The 17,619-nt window shown below is 47.0% G+C and overlaps 1 protein-coding gene across 10 annotated transcripts in view; it reads right to left on the reverse strand.

Moving 5' to 3' along the window:
- ARVCF (ARVCF delta catenin family member) overlaps positions 1–17,619 on the reverse strand; it is a 331,955-nt gene that overhangs the window by 27,119 nt on the left and 287,217 nt on the right. For 6 of the 10 annotated variants that reach the window (XM_079956524.1, XM_079956527.1, XM_079956530.1 and 3 more), the window contains 2 exons: positions 1,178–1,314; positions 292–442 (listed from right to left, as the gene is read on the reverse strand). In XM_079956524.1, coding sequence (XP_079812650.1) covers positions 292–442; positions 1,178–1,314 — 288 coding nt within the window. The remainder of the gene's footprint in view (positions 1–291; positions 443–1,177; positions 1,315–17,619) is intronic. The other 4 variants (XM_079956529.1, XM_079956526.1, XM_079956528.1 and 1 more) reach the window with 1 other exon arrangement.

A 17,619-nucleotide genomic window follows, 5' to 3' on the forward strand; every position in this document is an offset into this window, starting at 1 on the left:
TCGAGAATGCTTTCAGGAGACCAAGGCTTAGTATCCCCCAATGCCAATTTTTTGCAGTTCAGCAGGATGAAGCTTTAAGCCAGGGGTCAGCAAACTTTTTCAGCAGGGGGCTGGTCCACAGTCCCTCAGACTTTGTGGGGGGCCGGACTATATTTTTTTTTGGGGGGGGGAATGAGAAAGGATTTTTTCACCTCAACATTGGCTGTGTGGATAAATCTCCAGCAGAAGACATCATCTGTGCCTTGTTTCAGGGGACCTACCCATTTGCTGTAGGAAGCATTTGGAACATACCTATGAGATCCTTATTGCGGCGATCCATGGAGAGATTCCTCAGAGCGATGGACACGGCTCTCACCACTTTGTCAGAATCGGACTGGAGGAGCTCCACAAGGACCGGAAGGCCTCTCTCCTTTCGCACTGTCGCCCGGATATACGTGGACCACTGACCAGGAAGAAATGGGGCAGGGGGACACTCGAGAAATTTAGAGGGGCTTCAAGTCAAAAACCCATGTTTCTATAGACATTTTTTAATAATAATAAAAAAAAGATTTTGCGTTTTAAGAAAGTTGATCTAATGCAGTGTTTCTCAAACCTGGGTCTCTGGGCTGTTGTTGGACTACAACTCCCATCACCCCTAGCTAGCAGGACCAGTGATCAGGGATGATGGGAATTGTAGTCCAACAACAGCCAAGTCTGAGAAACACTGGATCAATCCATTCCAGCCTGGCTTTGTCACAATCAGCACTGTTTTTATTGCACTGCATTTCAGTTTCCATCAAATACTATGCCATTTGTCTTGCGGTCCTCTATTTCATGTAATTTACATAACTATGCACATGATTTATGTAAGTTAATTGATTTAACTGAATTAATGACATAATTATTTACACTCCATTCATTTCAGTGCAAAAGAAACATCATTTAAAGGGGGGGGGGGGAGAGACAGTAATCAATTATGTATCAGTTGCAGACTGAACAACAACAACCGTGAATATTGATCACTGTCAAAAAGGTTCTCCACCTGAGGCATAAATGAGCCTCACAGGAAACCTGGGGGTGGGGGGAGGCCAGATCATCTTTCCAAGGCAAACTTGGGCAACAGGATGAAACCTAAGCGGGTATAATGCCTCTCACCGCAAAGTACTTAAATGACAGTAAGGGTATGAGAAGAACACACATCACTCACTGTCCAGTTTCCGGCACTGAGGTTCTGCAAAGCTCCTGCTGCTGCTTCCAGAGTGTTGAAGTTCTGGCTTTCGGTGAGAATCGACAGATAAAGCCTCACCACTTCGGGCTGGTAGAGCAACTCAAAACCTAAAAGCAGAGAAGGCGGAAAAAAACCACATTTAGATTTGTAAGACTGCTAAAGAGAGGGATGGGACGCGGGTGGCGCTGTGGGTTAAACCACAGAGCCTAGGACTTGCCAATCTGAAGGTCGGTGGTTCGAATCCCCGCGACAGGGTGAGCTCCCGTTGCTCAGTCCCTGCTCCTGCCAACCTAGCAGTTCGAAAGCGCATCAAAGTGCAAGTAGATAAATAGGTACCACTCCGGTGGGAAAGTAAACGGCATTTCCATGTGCTGCTCTGGTTCGCCAGAAGCAGCTTAGTCATTGTGACCACATGACTCGGAAGCTGTATGCCAGCTCCCTCGGCCAATAAAACGAGATGAGTGCCGCAACCCCAGAGTCGGCCACGACTGGACCTAATGGTCAGGGGTCCCTTTACCTTAAACAGAGGGAGGCCAGTTTCCTCGAAGACAACGAAAGGGTCTTGTGTCAAATTCACACCAGACTTTTTAAGCACATGTGAAGCCCTAAAGATTCCTGGGAAATGTAGTTCACCCCTGACAGAAGAACAGTTCCCAGGACCCTTAATAAGCCACAGTTCCAATGATTCTTTTATATGATTTAAGTTTGTGATGTGGGTGTAACTGTCTAGTATCTTAAAGGCTAACGAATGTATTATTTTTATTTTTTTCCTGATAATCAGGGGTCAGCAAACTTTTTCAGCAGGGGGCAAGTCCACTGTCCCTCAGACCTTGTGGGGGGCTGGACTCTATTTTTTGGGGGGAAATGAACGAATTCCTATGCCCCACAAATAACCCAGAGATGCATTTTAAATAAAAGCACACATTCTACTCATGTAAAAACACTAGGCAGGCCCCACAAATAACCCATAAATGCATAATAATAATAATAATAATAATAATAATAATAATTTTCTTTATATCCCGCCCTCCCCAGCCGAAGCCGGGCTCAGAGCTGCTAACAACAGTAAAAGTAACACAGGATCCTAAAATCAATTCAAAATCAAATTAATGGCAACCACTGGGCTAGAGTTCTATGAGGATTACCAAAGGACACATTCTACTCATGTAAAAACATGCTGATTTAGAAGGCGATTGGGCCGCATCCGGCCACCGGGCCTTAGTTTGCCTACCCATGATTCATGAGAATAGGGACATCCCATTCCAAATAATGATATTTTTACTATTTATACCCCACGCATCTTACTGGCTTGCCCCTGCCACTCTGGGCAGCTTCCAACATGTATAAAAACATAATAAAATATTAAACATTTTTAAAAAGCTTCCCTATACAGGATTGCCTTTAGATGGCTTGGAGGGTCAGCTAACTCCATACGCTCCAACATTTCTCCGATGAAAATAGGGACATCCTAAGGACAAGCGGGACATTTGAGGATCAAATAAGAATGTCAAAAAAGCAGGGCAGGTGACTGTGACTTGCCCCAAATGGCCCCACAATCTAAATAGGGAGGGCTGGTGGGGCTAGATAGACCTGAGAGTCTGAGATTGCCCCCCCCCCCCCCCCCGGTTCTAAGTTGTCTCTGTAAGACAGCACAAAATATTCATTTTAATAATCCCGATAAAATCAAACCTTAAAAGCAAAGGGACTTAAAACATTCATCAAAAAAAGAAAAAAAAAGGATAAAGTAGTCAGGCATCGTAAAACAGACAGACATAATAAAATCCCATATTAAAATTCCATGTCTGGGTCGGCTTGCCTAAACAATATAATGATGTTTTTAGGCACACTATGCTAGATTTCTGCGGTGTAAGATTTTGATAGCAACGTTTATTATTTCTTCGGTGCCCGAGGGAGGTGCAGAAAACAAACCAGCCGGCGACACCAACAAGGTGCTGAACGAAGTGCGGGGGGGGGGGCACGACAAAACACTTTAAAAAAAGAGCATGGCATACAAACAAGAATACTGGGCCTGCAGGCTTGCAGTCTAAATAGACAGAGACACTTGTAAGCAGCAGAGTGAGGAATCCGCTGAATTAATACCCTGCAGGATAAAGTAGACCCAGCACAGGCATCAGTCATGTGGTTGCTCCATGCAAATCGAAAGGAAGGGAGGGGTTCTTAAGGAGCAGTGGCAAGACCAGAGGAGGACTTCAGGGCAGATGTCCTTGGGCCCCCCACTCATCATTAGTGTCAGATGCTGGTGGTGGTTGCTCATGAGGACACCGACCTGTCTTGTACAGGTTTTATTGCACAAACTATTTACAGTGCAGATCTACAAAGCATAGCTGTCAACTTACAGATTTGAAAATAAGGGACCAACAGCCTTGAAAATAAGGGACCAGCAGCCAAAATAAGGGACCTGCAGCCTCACCTGTTCCAGGCACTCCAGTCTTCCTGTCCTCCTGCAGTCTGGTCAAACTCATGCTGGGTAGCTTCGAGAACACTGTCCAACCAACTTTGTAACCAGAGGTTCAACTGAATAGAATCTGAATCACATGCACCACAAGGCCCATGCAGCCTCAACTTAAGATGGCTCCCTGGCCTGGCTTTGCACTGCAAAGTTTGCAGCAGCACGTGCAACAAAATGGCGTCCAGCATTCAAAACCCCCCTCAGCTTGCAATAACTAGCCACACACAAGGCATGCAAGCTCCACCCCCCAGTCGTTCTTAGACTTCTTATTGGGTGAGCAACACAGCCAAGCAACACAGTTGAAGCCTCCCTCCTCCCTGGCCTGCAGGGAAGGAGGGAGAGGAGCTGCTTCCTTTGAAATTTAAGGGACATAATTTAAGGGACATTTAAGGGACATCCATCAATAAGGGACAGCAGCGGGACATGGCGCTGGAATAAGGGACTGTCCTTTCAAATAAGGGACACTTGACAGCTATGCTACAAAGTTCATGTCTGTCTCATGTCTGTAGAATCCAGGAGTGGCCCCTTCCGGCTTCTCCCCCAACATAAGAACTTCAGCACCCCAATCCTCCTCCTCCCCTCCTTGCATTTCACCCCTTTGTGCAAGCTGGGCGACGGAAGTGGCATGCGTCCCTCCTGACCAGGTGAGGCGCTGGGGCTCTCAGCAGCATCCTCAAGCCCTTTCCTCGCTTGGCTGGCCCCTTCCCTCTCTTCTCCACTGGAGGTGTGGCTTTTCTCACTGCTGGAAGAGAAGATGCTCTTCAGGAGTTTCGGAGGCTCTCTGTAGCCCAACGGCCCCCCTGCCTCCCTCCCCTGTTCCAATGGCAGTCCCCTGACAATTAGGATCAGGAGGACTGGCTTGTCATACAGTGGTACCTTGGATCTCAAACGCCTTGGCTCCCGAACAAATTGGCTCCCAAACGATCGAAACCCGGAAGTGAGTGTTCCTGTTTTTGAGCGTTCTTTTGGAAGCCGAACGTCCGACGGGGCTTCAGCAGCTTCTGATTGGCTGCAGGAGCTTCCTGCAGCTAATAGGAAGCCACACTTTGGTTTCCAAACCTTTTGGAATTTGAACGGACTTCTGGAACGGATTCTGTTTGACTTCCAAGGTACGACTGTATTTTGAAGTAAAGTAATACATATTGCTGGGACATGGGTGGCGCTGTGGGTTAAACCACTTAGCCTAGGACTTGCCAATCAGAAGGTCGGTGGATCGAATCCCCGTGACGGGGTGAGCTCCCATTGCTTGGTCCCTGCTCCTGCCAACCTAGCAGTTCGAAAGCACGTCAAAGTGCAAGTAGATAAATAGGTACCGCTCTGGCAGGAAGGTAAATGGTGTTTTCGTGCGCTGCTCTAGTTCGCCAGAAGCACTTAGTCATGCTGGACACATGACCCGGAAGCTGTACACCGGGCTCCCTCAGCCAATAAAGCGAGATGAGCGCCGCAACCCCAGAGTCGGTCACGACTGGACCTAATGGTCAGGGGTCCCTTTACCTTTAATACATATTGCTGTAATACATATTGCTGTATTGCTTCTCACGTATGGAAGTGAGAGCTGGACCACACAGAAGGCTGATCACCAAAGAATTGATGCTTTTGAATTATGGTGCTGGAGGAGACTCTTGAGAGTCCCATGGACTGCAAGAAGATCAAACCTATCCATTCTGAAGGAAATCAGCCCTGGGTGCTCACTGGAAGGACAGATCCTGAAGCTGAGGCTCCAATACTTTGGCCACCTCATGAGCAGAGAAGACTCCCTGGAAAAGACCCTGATGTTGGGAAAGATTGAGGGCACAAGGAGAAGGGGACGACAGAGGACGAGATGGTTGGACAGTGTTCTTGAAGCTACCAGGATGAGTTTGACCAAACTGCGGGAGGCAGTGGAAGACAGGAGGGCCTGGCGTGCTCTGGTCCCTGGGGTCACGAAGAGTTGGACACGACTAAACGTCTAAACAACAACAACAATACATATTGCCTACAGGGGGTGCTAACATTTCATGGGCTCATAGGCTCATACACAAGCTGGCAAAACTGTTGACACACACCACAACCTATCATACTGGCTGCAAGAGAGGGATGTTTTCAAGTGAATTTTTCATGGCCAGCAGGGGAGAGAAGCCTGTGCATTCCAGGGAAGGCCTCTGTGGGTGAAGAAGTGCCCATGGGCACCATGTTGGCGACTCCTGAATTGCCATCCAAACAGCAGAGAGGAGGACCTGCAAGACCAGTGGCATGCCTCCAAATGCCAGTTGCTGTGGGCACAAGTGGCGAGTGTGCTGTTGCCCTTAGTCCTTGCTTACCGGCTTAACATGGGCAGGCTTCTTTAACGACGAAACCCCAAATCTGAGACCCCCTCGAAACTGGTGCCAAAGTTTTGCTGCGGGGCCCTAAGCTATAGCTTGTGTTAAGTTGTGGGTGAACATATCAGATGACACAGCGATTCTTCAAACAGCTCTTGTTTATTCACAGGCCAGGACAGAACTGTACTGAAGGGTTCAGTCAGCCTGCTTATATAGAGCTCCACTACAACGTAACTGTATCAACTTTCTAAAACTATCCAATCACTGAACCTCACTTTCAATCCCTTATTTACATAACTATCTACAGTATCCCCCTGCTGGCCCAGGGTGAGAACTTCAGTACATAACAGCTTGTTTAGCTTATACGTAAATCTGGCACTGTGAATAACCCAAACATCATGAACCTTCTGCTTGTTTCTTTTACACAGAGAAGCTTCCAGAAGCTTCTGGAACCCTCTGGAATTAATTAGAATAGGAAAAAATTCAAAACATCAGATCAATGCTTTCTGCACTAAGAAATGCAAACTGACATACTGCCCCAAAGAAAAGGATCGTGTGGGAGAAGAACATGACCAGCAACCATCTACCCCAGTCTCTATTCCAGCACTGAAAGAACAATTTCCTGCTGACGCTATACCATAGCTGTCAACTTACAGATTTGAAAATAAGGGACCAGCAGCCTCGAAAATAAGGGATTTTAGTCAACCAGCAGCCAAATGAAGCCTCAAGCCAAATGAAGCCACAGCGCAGCAACCTGGCAAAGGGGATGCAGCAAGGAAAACCACCATCACCTCTCCGCTGGGAAGTGCTGAGCAAAGGCGAGTCCCCAGGCAACGTGGCCAATTTGATTGGCACAAGGCATGCAAGCTCCACCCCCCAGTCGTTTAACTCCTTATTGGGTGAGCAACGCAGCCAAGCAACACAGTTGGAGCCTCCCTCCTCCCTGGCCGGCAGAGAGGGAGGGAGAGGAGCTGCTTCCTTTGAAACCCGGGAATTTTAAGGGGCATCATCAATAAGGGACAGCAGTGGAACACGGCGCTGGAATAAGGGACTTTCCCGCCAAATAAGGGATGGTTGACAGCTATGCGCTATACCAGTAGATGTGCTGATTCAAATACTCCTTTTGGACGTATCGCAACAGATCCCAAACCGAGGCAAAGTCATGGGCGCGTACATACACCGACTTCTTAGGCGCCATCAATCCAGCTGCCCCATTTGCGGAAGGGATTTTTATTTCATTATTGCAATGGTTCTTCCAGCTGTGTGTGGCACCGTCAAAACCTTCCTTGAAGTACCTTCCGCAGCAGATTCTTGCAAGGCACAGCTGTTCTGGCTCCCATTAAGCACCTGCTTCTCTCCTTAAACCCATTTTCTTAATTTCAAAATCATCTTAATTATTTTTCCCCCTGCCGTACTCGCTACTTTTTGCGTAATATATGGCTAATTGTCTGCCGCCGCTTTCTGTTTCGTGTCTTTTCTTTTTTTTAAAACGCGCCATGGAATTTTGAAGAGACGAAAAGGTCAATCAATGCCGCTAATGAGCCAATGAGACAAAAAAGAAAGAAAGAAAAAATCAACAAAATGCTAATTGCTCTGTTGCCTGGTCTTTTTTCAAACGGCGGCTGTGGCAATTAAAATGCAGGCAGGTCTGGCGCATGTAAAGTATCTCACAGGACACAAGTCTAGCAACCATAACTGCTAGGGCTAATAATAATAATAATAATAATAATAATAATAATAAATCGGCTACTAGAATTATGAGCAGAAACAGAAATGCTAATTGTAAGTGATATATAAATATATTGAATGCTAGTACTACTACTAATAACCTGCTATTACACTATTGTAAACCGCCTTGTTATCCTCGGATGAAGGGTGGTATATAAATTTAATAAATAATGATAATAATGATAATGATAATGATAATGATAATGATAATGATAATGATAATGATGATAATAATAATAATAATAATAATAAAGCAGCACCGAAGATTTTGAAAGCACTATGCATGTTGTTGTTGTTGTTGTTGTTGTTGTTGTTGTTGTTGTTGTTATTTCTATTATTATTAAAATCTTTTATTGCATTTCTATCCCATTTTCCCTCCAAGGTGGATTACTGACGTCTTGTCCTGTGCTGGCAGTGATTTTTTTGGGGGGTGAGGGGTGGAAGTGAGTGAGGATCTGGCTTACCACTAATTTTAAGCGTACGTGATCAGCTCAATTGATTTTGGATTGTTATAAGAATGGTAAACACCCAACTGATCAGGTTATAGGGCTAATTTGAGCCCAGCTGTGCCGTTGCTGAATTTCTGAAAAGGTTGCCTTTTTTTTTGTTTTCCCCAAGAAGGATTCCTAAGCCTTTAAGAGATAAGTGAAGACTGGACAAAAGGAGAAAAAACGAAAACGAGGAATGGGCAATTCAGTAAAAAAGTAAAAATAAATAAAAATGGGCCCCATATTGAAAGCTAGGGCTGGAAGGTGGGCCTCAGGTCTGAAATGGTTAACGGCACATGCCCCAAGCTTTTCGCAGCTTGATGATTATCCGTTTTTATAAAAACACTGTGTCTGCCTAGTAACATCTCTTCCACATTTTTGCTCTACTTTGCTTTCGAAATTGTTTTGCGGGTCTTTGGACCGTAATAAAGAATGTCTGTTTGTTTTATTATTGAGGTTTATAGTTCAAGCTCGGACTGAATAGATACCAAAGGACGACCACCAGATGGCAGTCATGGAATCCAAAAGCAGAGACGCCTGTTCTTTCTGCATGGTCACATATATATTTAAAGAGTAGCATGTTTTGCAAAGAGAAGGTACGGTTGCCATACTTCAAAAAGTAAAAAAAAATTGGGGTGTGTGTGTCCAAAGTTTTGGGCTTTTTTCTGCAAAATCTCAAAAAAGAGAAGTTTCTTAAACCTATTTTTTAAGGGAAATCACCAAAAAATTGACACTTCCAATATGGACTTCCATACACCTGGGTTTCCCCAGACATTATAGCCTGGGAAATTCTAGACATACCGCAGCTCTAAGAGAAGGCAAACCCTAAGCAACTAGAAAAACGTGAGTTGAAAAGCAAAAAAAATCCAATTTTATTAAAAAACAACATCAACAAAAACCATAAACATGAAGCAAAACTTAGCCGATTTTGGATGCTTGTTTTTCCCCAGATGAAGCACTAGTAACTTCAATTGCAAAGGGGGATATAGTTCACTATTCTGCAAACTGGAAAGAGGTGTAAACTAGCATTCAGGGGGGGAGTATTGGTTTGTTCTTTTGGTTATTGTGCTGTGTATTTTGTGTTTCTATGTTGTAAACCGCCCTCTGATCTTTGAATGGAAGGCGATATATAATTTTAATAAATAATAATAATAGAGCCGTACCTTGGTTTTCCAACAGCTTAGTTCTCGAATGTTTTGGCTCCTGAACGCCGCAAACCCGGAAGTGACTGTTCCGGTTTGCGAACTATTTTTGGAAGCCGAACATCTGACGGGGCTTCCGATTGGCTGCAACAGCTTCCTGCAGCCAATCAGAATCCGCGCTTTGGTTTCCGAATGTTTTGGAAGTTGACCGGACTTCCGGAATGGATTCCATTTGACTTCCAAGGTACGACTGTAATAAAAGTGTTTTAAAGCAGGAGCTGGGCCCTTTCCTAAGATGCAAATGTCAAAAAAGCTTCTCCCTGTCTGATAAAAGACGTGCAGATTTGTCCTTTAAGAGCCCCGCCTGCTAGCGCAAGACACCTTTAATACAAAACTAACAACAACCTTAGGACGCGGGTGGCGATGTGGGTAAAAAGCCTCAGCGCCTAGGACTTGCCGATCGAAAGGTCGGCGGTTCAAATCCCCGCGGTGGGGTGCGCTCCCGCTGCTCGGTCCCAGCGCCTGCCAACCTAGCAGTTCGAAAGCGCCCCCGGGTGCAAGTAGATAAATAGGGACCGCTTACCAGCGGGAAGGTAAATGGCGTTCCGTGTGCTGCGCTGGCTCGCCAGATGCAGCTTGTCACACTGGCCACGTGACCCGGAAGTGTCTCCGGACAGCGCTGGCTCCCGGCCTCTAGAGTGAGATGAGCGCACAACCCTAGAGTCTGTCAAGACTGGCCCAAACGAGCAGGGGTACCTTTACCTTTACCTTTTTAACAACAACCTTGCTACTCCTGGTTGGTATCCTGCACTTCCGCACCTCCTCGTCTGCCAGCAATTAGAATGTCGAGACAAAACGGAATTTTGGGGACGTGGGGGGGGGGTATTCAAGAAAGTGAGCAGAGATTTTTATTTTATTTTTTCAAGTTAATTGGTGGTAGGCAGACCCAGCAGCAAAGGACTCAGAACGATGGATAGGAAAGGTGGCTTAGTTAGAACACAGAAAATCACAAAGAAAAGTGGAGCAGAGACCTCTTTCAAGGAACAGGCTATATTGTGTTGAATTTCCTGTGTTGAATTTCCTCTCGCTGCCCCCGTTCTCCTTGCTAACTGTAAGTAAATTCAACACGGGAAATTCAACACAAGAAGTAAACAAGGAATGGTCAATAATTAAGGAATATCTCAAAGGGTACTGTGATAATAAATGGGTATAGTCGGAAGTTTCTTTTCTTTGCTGATTCAAACAGTGGATATCATTATGTCTTTGCCTTTATTCACACTTTCATTCTTCTTCTTTCTCTTCTTTCTCTTCTTTCTCTTCTTTCTTTCTTTCTTTCTTCTGTTCTGTTCCTTTCCTTTCCTTTCCTTTCCTTTTATATTTATATTCTCTATAATCTTTATAACATAGTGAATGTTATTTTGTTGGTATTCCATGTATTTTAAGAATGTTTGTCTAATAAAATTTTCAATTAAAACAGATAAAAAATCAAGGAACATGCTATGTTAGCTCCACCCCCACCCCAAAAGTCCACCCCAGCTGTTGTATGGCAGCTCACAAGAAAATAGACATTTCCTTCTACTAGGCCCAAAAAGATTCGTCTCTATCCTTGGATTCCTTCAAGTACCGCAGAGGAGATGTTAATCGGTTCCCGCACGCTGGCGTTCCCAGCTCCTAAAACATTTTACTTATTCAGCTGCAGTGACAAATTATTCCACTTCAAAGCTAGATGAAGGAGGAGGCTGGTGGGTCAGAGGAAGAAGTGAACAGGCCAGACACAAAATACCTGGGCACATTTCCTCGTAAAAATCAACAATGGCAACCATGAAGCTTGAAAGGTACACCAGAGGGTCAGAGTTTTTAAGTGGTCCAGTACAATCGTACCTCGAAAGTCAAACAGAATCTGCTCCAGAAGACCATTCGACTTTTGAAACGTTCGACTTCCAAAGTGTGGCTTCTGATTGGCTGCAGGAAGCTCCTGCAGCCAATCGGAAGCTGAGGAAGCCCCATTGGACATTCGGCTTGCAAAAGAATGTTCCAAAATTGGAACACGCATTTCTGGTTTTCGATCGTTCGGGAGTCAGAACGTTCGACTCCCAAGGCGTTCGGGAGGCGAGGTACGACTGTGCCTTGGAAGCCATTCTTAGCCATGTGAATTCTAAGCCAATTAAAGAACGACACCAATACAAAATAGCAGTAGAGTTTTACGAACTCTCGATACGAACTGACCTGATCCGTACTTGCATTTGGTGCCAAATTTAAAAGCAAGTGCCTCTTCCTGCAAGGACTCACTCAAATTAGGAACATCATCATCATCATCATCATTACCACCCTTTTGTATCACACCACTCCTTCGAATAGCCCAAGGAGCCTTACACAGATTGCCTCCTCCCCATTTTATCCTCACAGCATCGTGAGGAAGGTTAGGCTGAGAAGAAGTGACTAGCTCAAGGACACCCAATGGGAGTTATGGTTGAATGTGGATTTGAACTCAGGTTCCTCCCAGTTCCTAGTCCAACACTCCAAACCCTCTATCACATTGACTGCCAACTCTAGTTGGGAGCTCCTGAGTGGAACCAATGCCAACAGTGGGAGGAAGGTGGGCATGGCTGGAGAAGAAGAAGACGAAGACGAAGACGAAGACGAAGAAGAAGAAGAAGAAGAGGAGGAGGAGTTTGGATTTGATATCCCGCTTTATCACTACCCAAAGGAGTCTCAAAGCGGCTAACATTCTCCTTTCCCTTCCTCCCCCACAACAAACACTCTGTGAGGTGAGTGGGGCTGAGAGACTTCAGAGAAGTGTGACTAGCCCAAGGTCACCCAGCAGCTGCATGTGGAGGAGCGGAGACGTGAACCCGGTTCCCCAGATTACGAGTCTACCGCTCTTAACCACTACACCACACTGGCTCTCACTGGAGGAAAACCAGCCTCGCAACATCCTTGGCCGACAAAACTTATGACCTCTGGCAATGTGAACTTGGGGCTCTCAAATTTCAGTGGCGCCCTGTGCGAGACTAAAATTCGGCGCCCCCTACCTCTTTCACTCCATTCTAGATCATTGTTGTGGTGCCCCTGCAGCAGAACCTGCTTCCAGTGTGGCCGAACTGGTCACGCTACCCTAAAACTGCCTCTGCCTCTGGTCTAATTTGGCCTGCAGGCTAAAAGTTCCCTATTCTTGGCCTATGCACTTCTAGAAGTAGCAGACTGGTATCTGCGTAATAGGACCCATAGCTGCTCTGCTTTCTGAAGACCACGCAGGAGGTAAAGTGCTAATGGGCATCTCCTTACAAGAGAGCGCTAAGCTAACTCAGAGTGAAGGCAATGTTTCGTACCCTCCCTCTGAATAGGTGGATGTTTTTATCTCAGTCCACAACTCCCTCCTGGGAGATGGAAGGAAGCAAATTTCATGGAAGGCAAATTGTTTCATAAAGCTCACCCCCTCCTTTTCAGCTCAAGCACACAAAAAACCAAAAACCTTTCATTTTTATCAAGAAAACATAAACTGAAACGGCCAGGATGCCAGGAGACTGGCAGAAATCCTGCTGTTTTTAATTCTTTCCCAGCACTGGGTTGTGGGAGACCCGTGGTTCTGCTTGCAGGCAGAAAGGAATACAGGAGTTTGCCCTGTCTTACTACACGCATAGCTGTCAACCGTCCCTTATTTGGCGGGAAAGTCCTTTATCCCAGCGCCGTGTCCCGCTGCTGTCCCTTATTGAGGATGTCCCTTAAATTTCCCGGGTTTCAAAGGAAGCAGCTCCTCTCCCTCCCTCCCTGCCAGCCAGGGAGGAGGGAGGCTCCAACTGTGTTGCTTGGCTGCGTTGCTCACCCAATAAGGAGTCTAAGAACGACTGGGGGGTGGAGCTTGCATGCCTTGTGCCAATCAAATCGGCCGCGTTGCCTGGGGACTCGCCTTTGCTCAGCGCTTCCCAGCAGAGAGGTGATGGTGGTTTTCCTTGCTGCATCCCCTTTGCCGGGTTGCTGCGCTGTGGGAACCACCACTTGAGGCTTCGTTTGGCTGCTGGCTGGGCTTTCTGCCTTTGACTCAGAGGGGCTCAGAAGTTGAACATACCTGTGCTTGGAAAATCCCTTATTTTGGCTGCTGGTCCCTTTTTTTCGAGGCTGCTGGTCCCTTATTTTCAAATCTGTAAGGTGACAGCTATGTATACATGACTTAGAATACCCTCCACCCTTGCTACTTGACGCTGCTAATTAGCCAGAATCTCCACCCCAACTCTCTTCCCAAAGTCAAAGCTTCCTTTCTGGGCTCTTCCCAGCTTTCAAAAAGCTGTCGCCTGTCTTCAGTGGAAGCACAAGGACTTCTAAATCCCTCTTGGCTGCATCCGCTGCAGTGCTGTCAGGGAGACTATTCATACAGCTCTGAAATAACAGGAGCAAAAAAAAAAATAATAAAGTTTTTTTTAAAAAAACCACCCTCTCCTGATCCTCTCGAATTTGTTGTCAGGTCAGCGCCAAAGAAGGGAGAATACAAGCTGCTTGTCAGGCTCTCTGAGCGCAACAGGTGTCTCCAGCTCCCTCCTCCTTCAAAGGATGCAGATCAAAGAGAAAGCCTCTGCGATGGAAGCAAAGAGAAGGGCTTATGGAGGGAAGGAGTCTTTGCAGAGATAAGTCCTCTCATCTTCAGGTGAATGATGAAAGCACTTGCTTAATGTGTCCACAATCCAGCCTTCCCTGCCGCGCAAGATTCGTGCTTATTGCTTCTCCGAAGTTTGGCACGGGGTTTAAGAAAGGTGCCTGGGTATCACCTGTAATTCTGATATAGTAGTAGTAGTAGTAGTAATGACAACATCTGCATTGTGCTTTTGAGAGTTCAAAACACTTCAAATTAAGGTTCAGGCATTCTGTTCAGAGGATATTTGGCTCAACAATTCTAATGGGCTGTCCCATGGAAAATGGAGCACGCCTTGTACAGTAGGCTAGTTTCTACAAAACAATGTGGACTAAGGATGCTCAGGGGATACAGGATACTGACAGGAGGGGCCGGGCAAAAAAAATAATAATGGGCAAAATTCACCCAATGAACCTTACTGGTGGAAATGCTCTCCAGCCCTGTGATTTCCAGCAATGAGTCTGCTCAGAGCCATACTGCCTTCGACATGTCTAGGTACTTAAATCGACACCGGCTATTGCATAACAAGCAGGTGCGGGTGGCGCTGTGGTCTAAACCACTGAGCCTCTTGGACTTGCTGATCACTCTGCAACAGGGTGAGCTCCCATTGCTCCACCCCAGCTCCTGCCAACCTAGCAGCTCGAAAGCATACCAGTGCAAACAGATAAATAGGTACCACTGCAGCGGGAAGGTAAATAGTGTTTGTGTGCGCTCTGGTTTCTGTCACGGTGTTCCGTTCCGCCAGAAGCAGTTTAGTCATGCGGGCTACATGACCTGGAATAATGATGATGATGATGATGATGATGATGATGATGATTTATTGCCCATCTGGCTGGGTTTCCCCAGCCACTCTGGGTGGCTTCCAACAAAACACTAAAATACAATAACCTATTAAACATTAAAAGCTTCCCTAAACAGGGCTGCCTTCAGATGTCTTCTAAAAGTTTGGTAGTTATTTTTCTCTTTGACATCTGGTGGGAGGGCATTCCACAGGGTGGGCGCCACTACTGGAAAACGGTCTGTGGACAAATGCCGGCTCCTGGACTTAACCATCCAGGGCCTCTTTACCTTTTTACTGCCTTTTACATGTCTTGGTGATTAAATTGACACTGGCTATTGTATAACAAGTGACTGCAACATAGAACAGAGAAAATGCAGCCTTCCTCAGTACAGTGGTACCTTGGTTTACGAACTTAATCCATTCCTGAAGTCCGTTCTTAAATCAAATCCATTCTTAAACCGAGGCACACTTTCCCTATTGAGGCCTCCTGTTGCCGGTGCCCTTCCACTGTTTAGCTTCCGTTCATAGACTGAGGTAAAGTTCACAAACCGGTATTGCGGAGTTCATAAACCGAATACAGTCATACCTCGTGTTGCATTTGCTTCATGATACGTTTTTTCAGGTGGCGTCCCGCGGTGACCCGGAAGTACCGGAAAGGGTTACTTCCGGGTTTTGCCGCTCGCGCATGCGCAGACACAGCGAATCGCGACCCGCGCATGTGCAGACACGGGTTGTGTTCTGCTCATGTTGCTAACGGGACTCTGGAACGGCTCCCGTTCGCAACCAGAGGTACCACTGTAGTTCGTAAACAGGGCTGTTCGTAAACCGAGGTACCACTTTACGAAACAATCTGCAGCAACTGTTGCTTGTTGGGGTTTGTGGGCCAGAATGCAGAGAGACCAGCAGTAGTTGCAGCTGCAACCAATCACAGGCAGAGCAAGCTAGTTTTGTCCCACCCTCCTGAGATTTGCTAGGGGAAAACTGAGGCTAAGCTGGAGGAGGTTAACAGGAAGTGCCACTCATGCCCCCCCCTTCTGGATGCTTGTAAGTGTGCAGGCAGGTGGGGCTGGCTGAGGTTGTTGAGGAAGTCCTCCATTTGCCCAAATGGACTAGACTTCACTGGTAGTCCTGGGTTTGTGGGTGTGCCAATTTGAAGTTTCTTCTCCTTCTCTCAGAGCACCAGAAGTCACGGACGTCCTGTGAAGGAGGGATCAAGCCAGGTAATAGGAAGCTCTTCTTCACACGAAGCATTGTTAATCTATGGAACTCTCTCCAGAAGGAGGCCACCAATTTGGGTGGCTTTAAAAGAAGACTGGACCGATTCATGGAAGGACCAGGCTATCAGTGGCTATTAGCCATGATGACCATGCTCTCCCTCCACGGTTGCAGGCAGTAATGCTTCTGAGCACCAGTAGCAAGAAATTGCCAGAGAGTGCACTTGTGCACAAATCTTGCTTGCGTACAGTGGTGCCCCGCAAGACAAATGCCTCGCAAGACAAAAAACCCGCTAGACGAAAGGGTTTTCTGTTTTGGAGGCGCTTCGCAAAACGAATTTCCCTATGGGCTTGCTTCTCAAGACGAAATGTCTTGCGAGTTTTTCCGACTTTTTTTCCCTTCCCCCCTTTTTCTAAGCCGCTTATCCGCTTATCCGCTAAGCTGATAATCCGCTACAAGCCGCTAAGCCGCTAATAGCGCTAATCCGCTAATCCGCTAATGGGCTTGCTTCGCAAGACGAAAAAACCGCAAGACGAAGAGAATCGCGGAACGGAGTCTTTTCGTCTTGCGAGGCACCACTGTACTTCCCACAGGCATCGAGATGGCCACTGTGGGGGCAGGATACTGAACTAGATAGGCCACTGACCTGAGTGAGTACTTGGAACTTGCTAAGCTAACCGAAGCCTTAAGGAATAAGCCTAACTAAACTATCCAGAAGGAATGGGAAAGCCACTTCCGACTATCAGGAAGAGGTGGGGTTGCGGGCTTCACGACCCCAACCCAAACGCGGGGGCTGGCTTCCAGCCTTGCGCGATCAGGGGAATCCTCGGGCTGGGTCATCCCCCGAGCCAGCCAATCGGCGGGCTCGGAGTGTGTGGCTTGCACTATTTAAGGCGAGCGCGGCCCCGGGATCCCCCTCTTTGACCGGCGCAGCTGTTTGTGTTTCCCACCCGGCCACTCCTTTTTTCTTCCGTTTCAGGCTTCCATCTGACCTTGCTATGGACCTCGGTTGGTCGCTGTTAAGGGGCCTGGTAGGAATTTTTTTCCATTTGGCAAATTGGCACCAGCCATTTGGTTTTTCGCCTACCTCGTAGCAAATCGTCACAACTTCTTTGGTCTTGGCGGTTAGGCATTGGTAGGGGTATTGTTATTTAGATGTGTTGGGGGGGAGCACCATCACCTCCCCCCAAATATTGATGGATGGTCTGTTAAAGGATTCCGGGGGGCGTGGCCTCGTCCAGTGGCATAGTGTGGGTTGTCAGCACCCGGGGCAAGGCAAGTAATTTGCACCCCCTAACCCGTGGATTTGCGCCCCCTAACCCTAACCCCCAGATGTTGCGCCCGGTGCGGCTGCCCCCCCTGCACCCCCCACGCTACGCCACTGGCCTCATCCGAAGCCTGTGGAGGCCAGGGCCTAAAGCGCGCCCCCGAATGGTGACCCCGGGGGAATTCCTAGTTGACGTGCATCAGCAGGGCTCCCCCTGCTGGTGTTAACCCTTCCCAGTGTTCAAGCAAACAGGCTGAAGCCGGATAGTGGATAGGACCAATGCTTAAGCCAATACCGCTCTTACCTGTAACGAATAAAGTTGTGGCCAATTTAAGCCCATTAACCTTATTCATTGGTGTCCTGTGTCTTTATTTCCACTGGGGGGTGGCGGGAACTC

This window comes from Podarcis cretensis, assembly GCF_951804945.1.
Source record: "Podarcis cretensis genome assembly, chromosome: 16".
Classification (NCBI taxonomy): domain Eukaryota; kingdom Metazoa; phylum Chordata; class Lepidosauria; order Squamata; family Lacertidae; genus Podarcis; species Podarcis cretensis.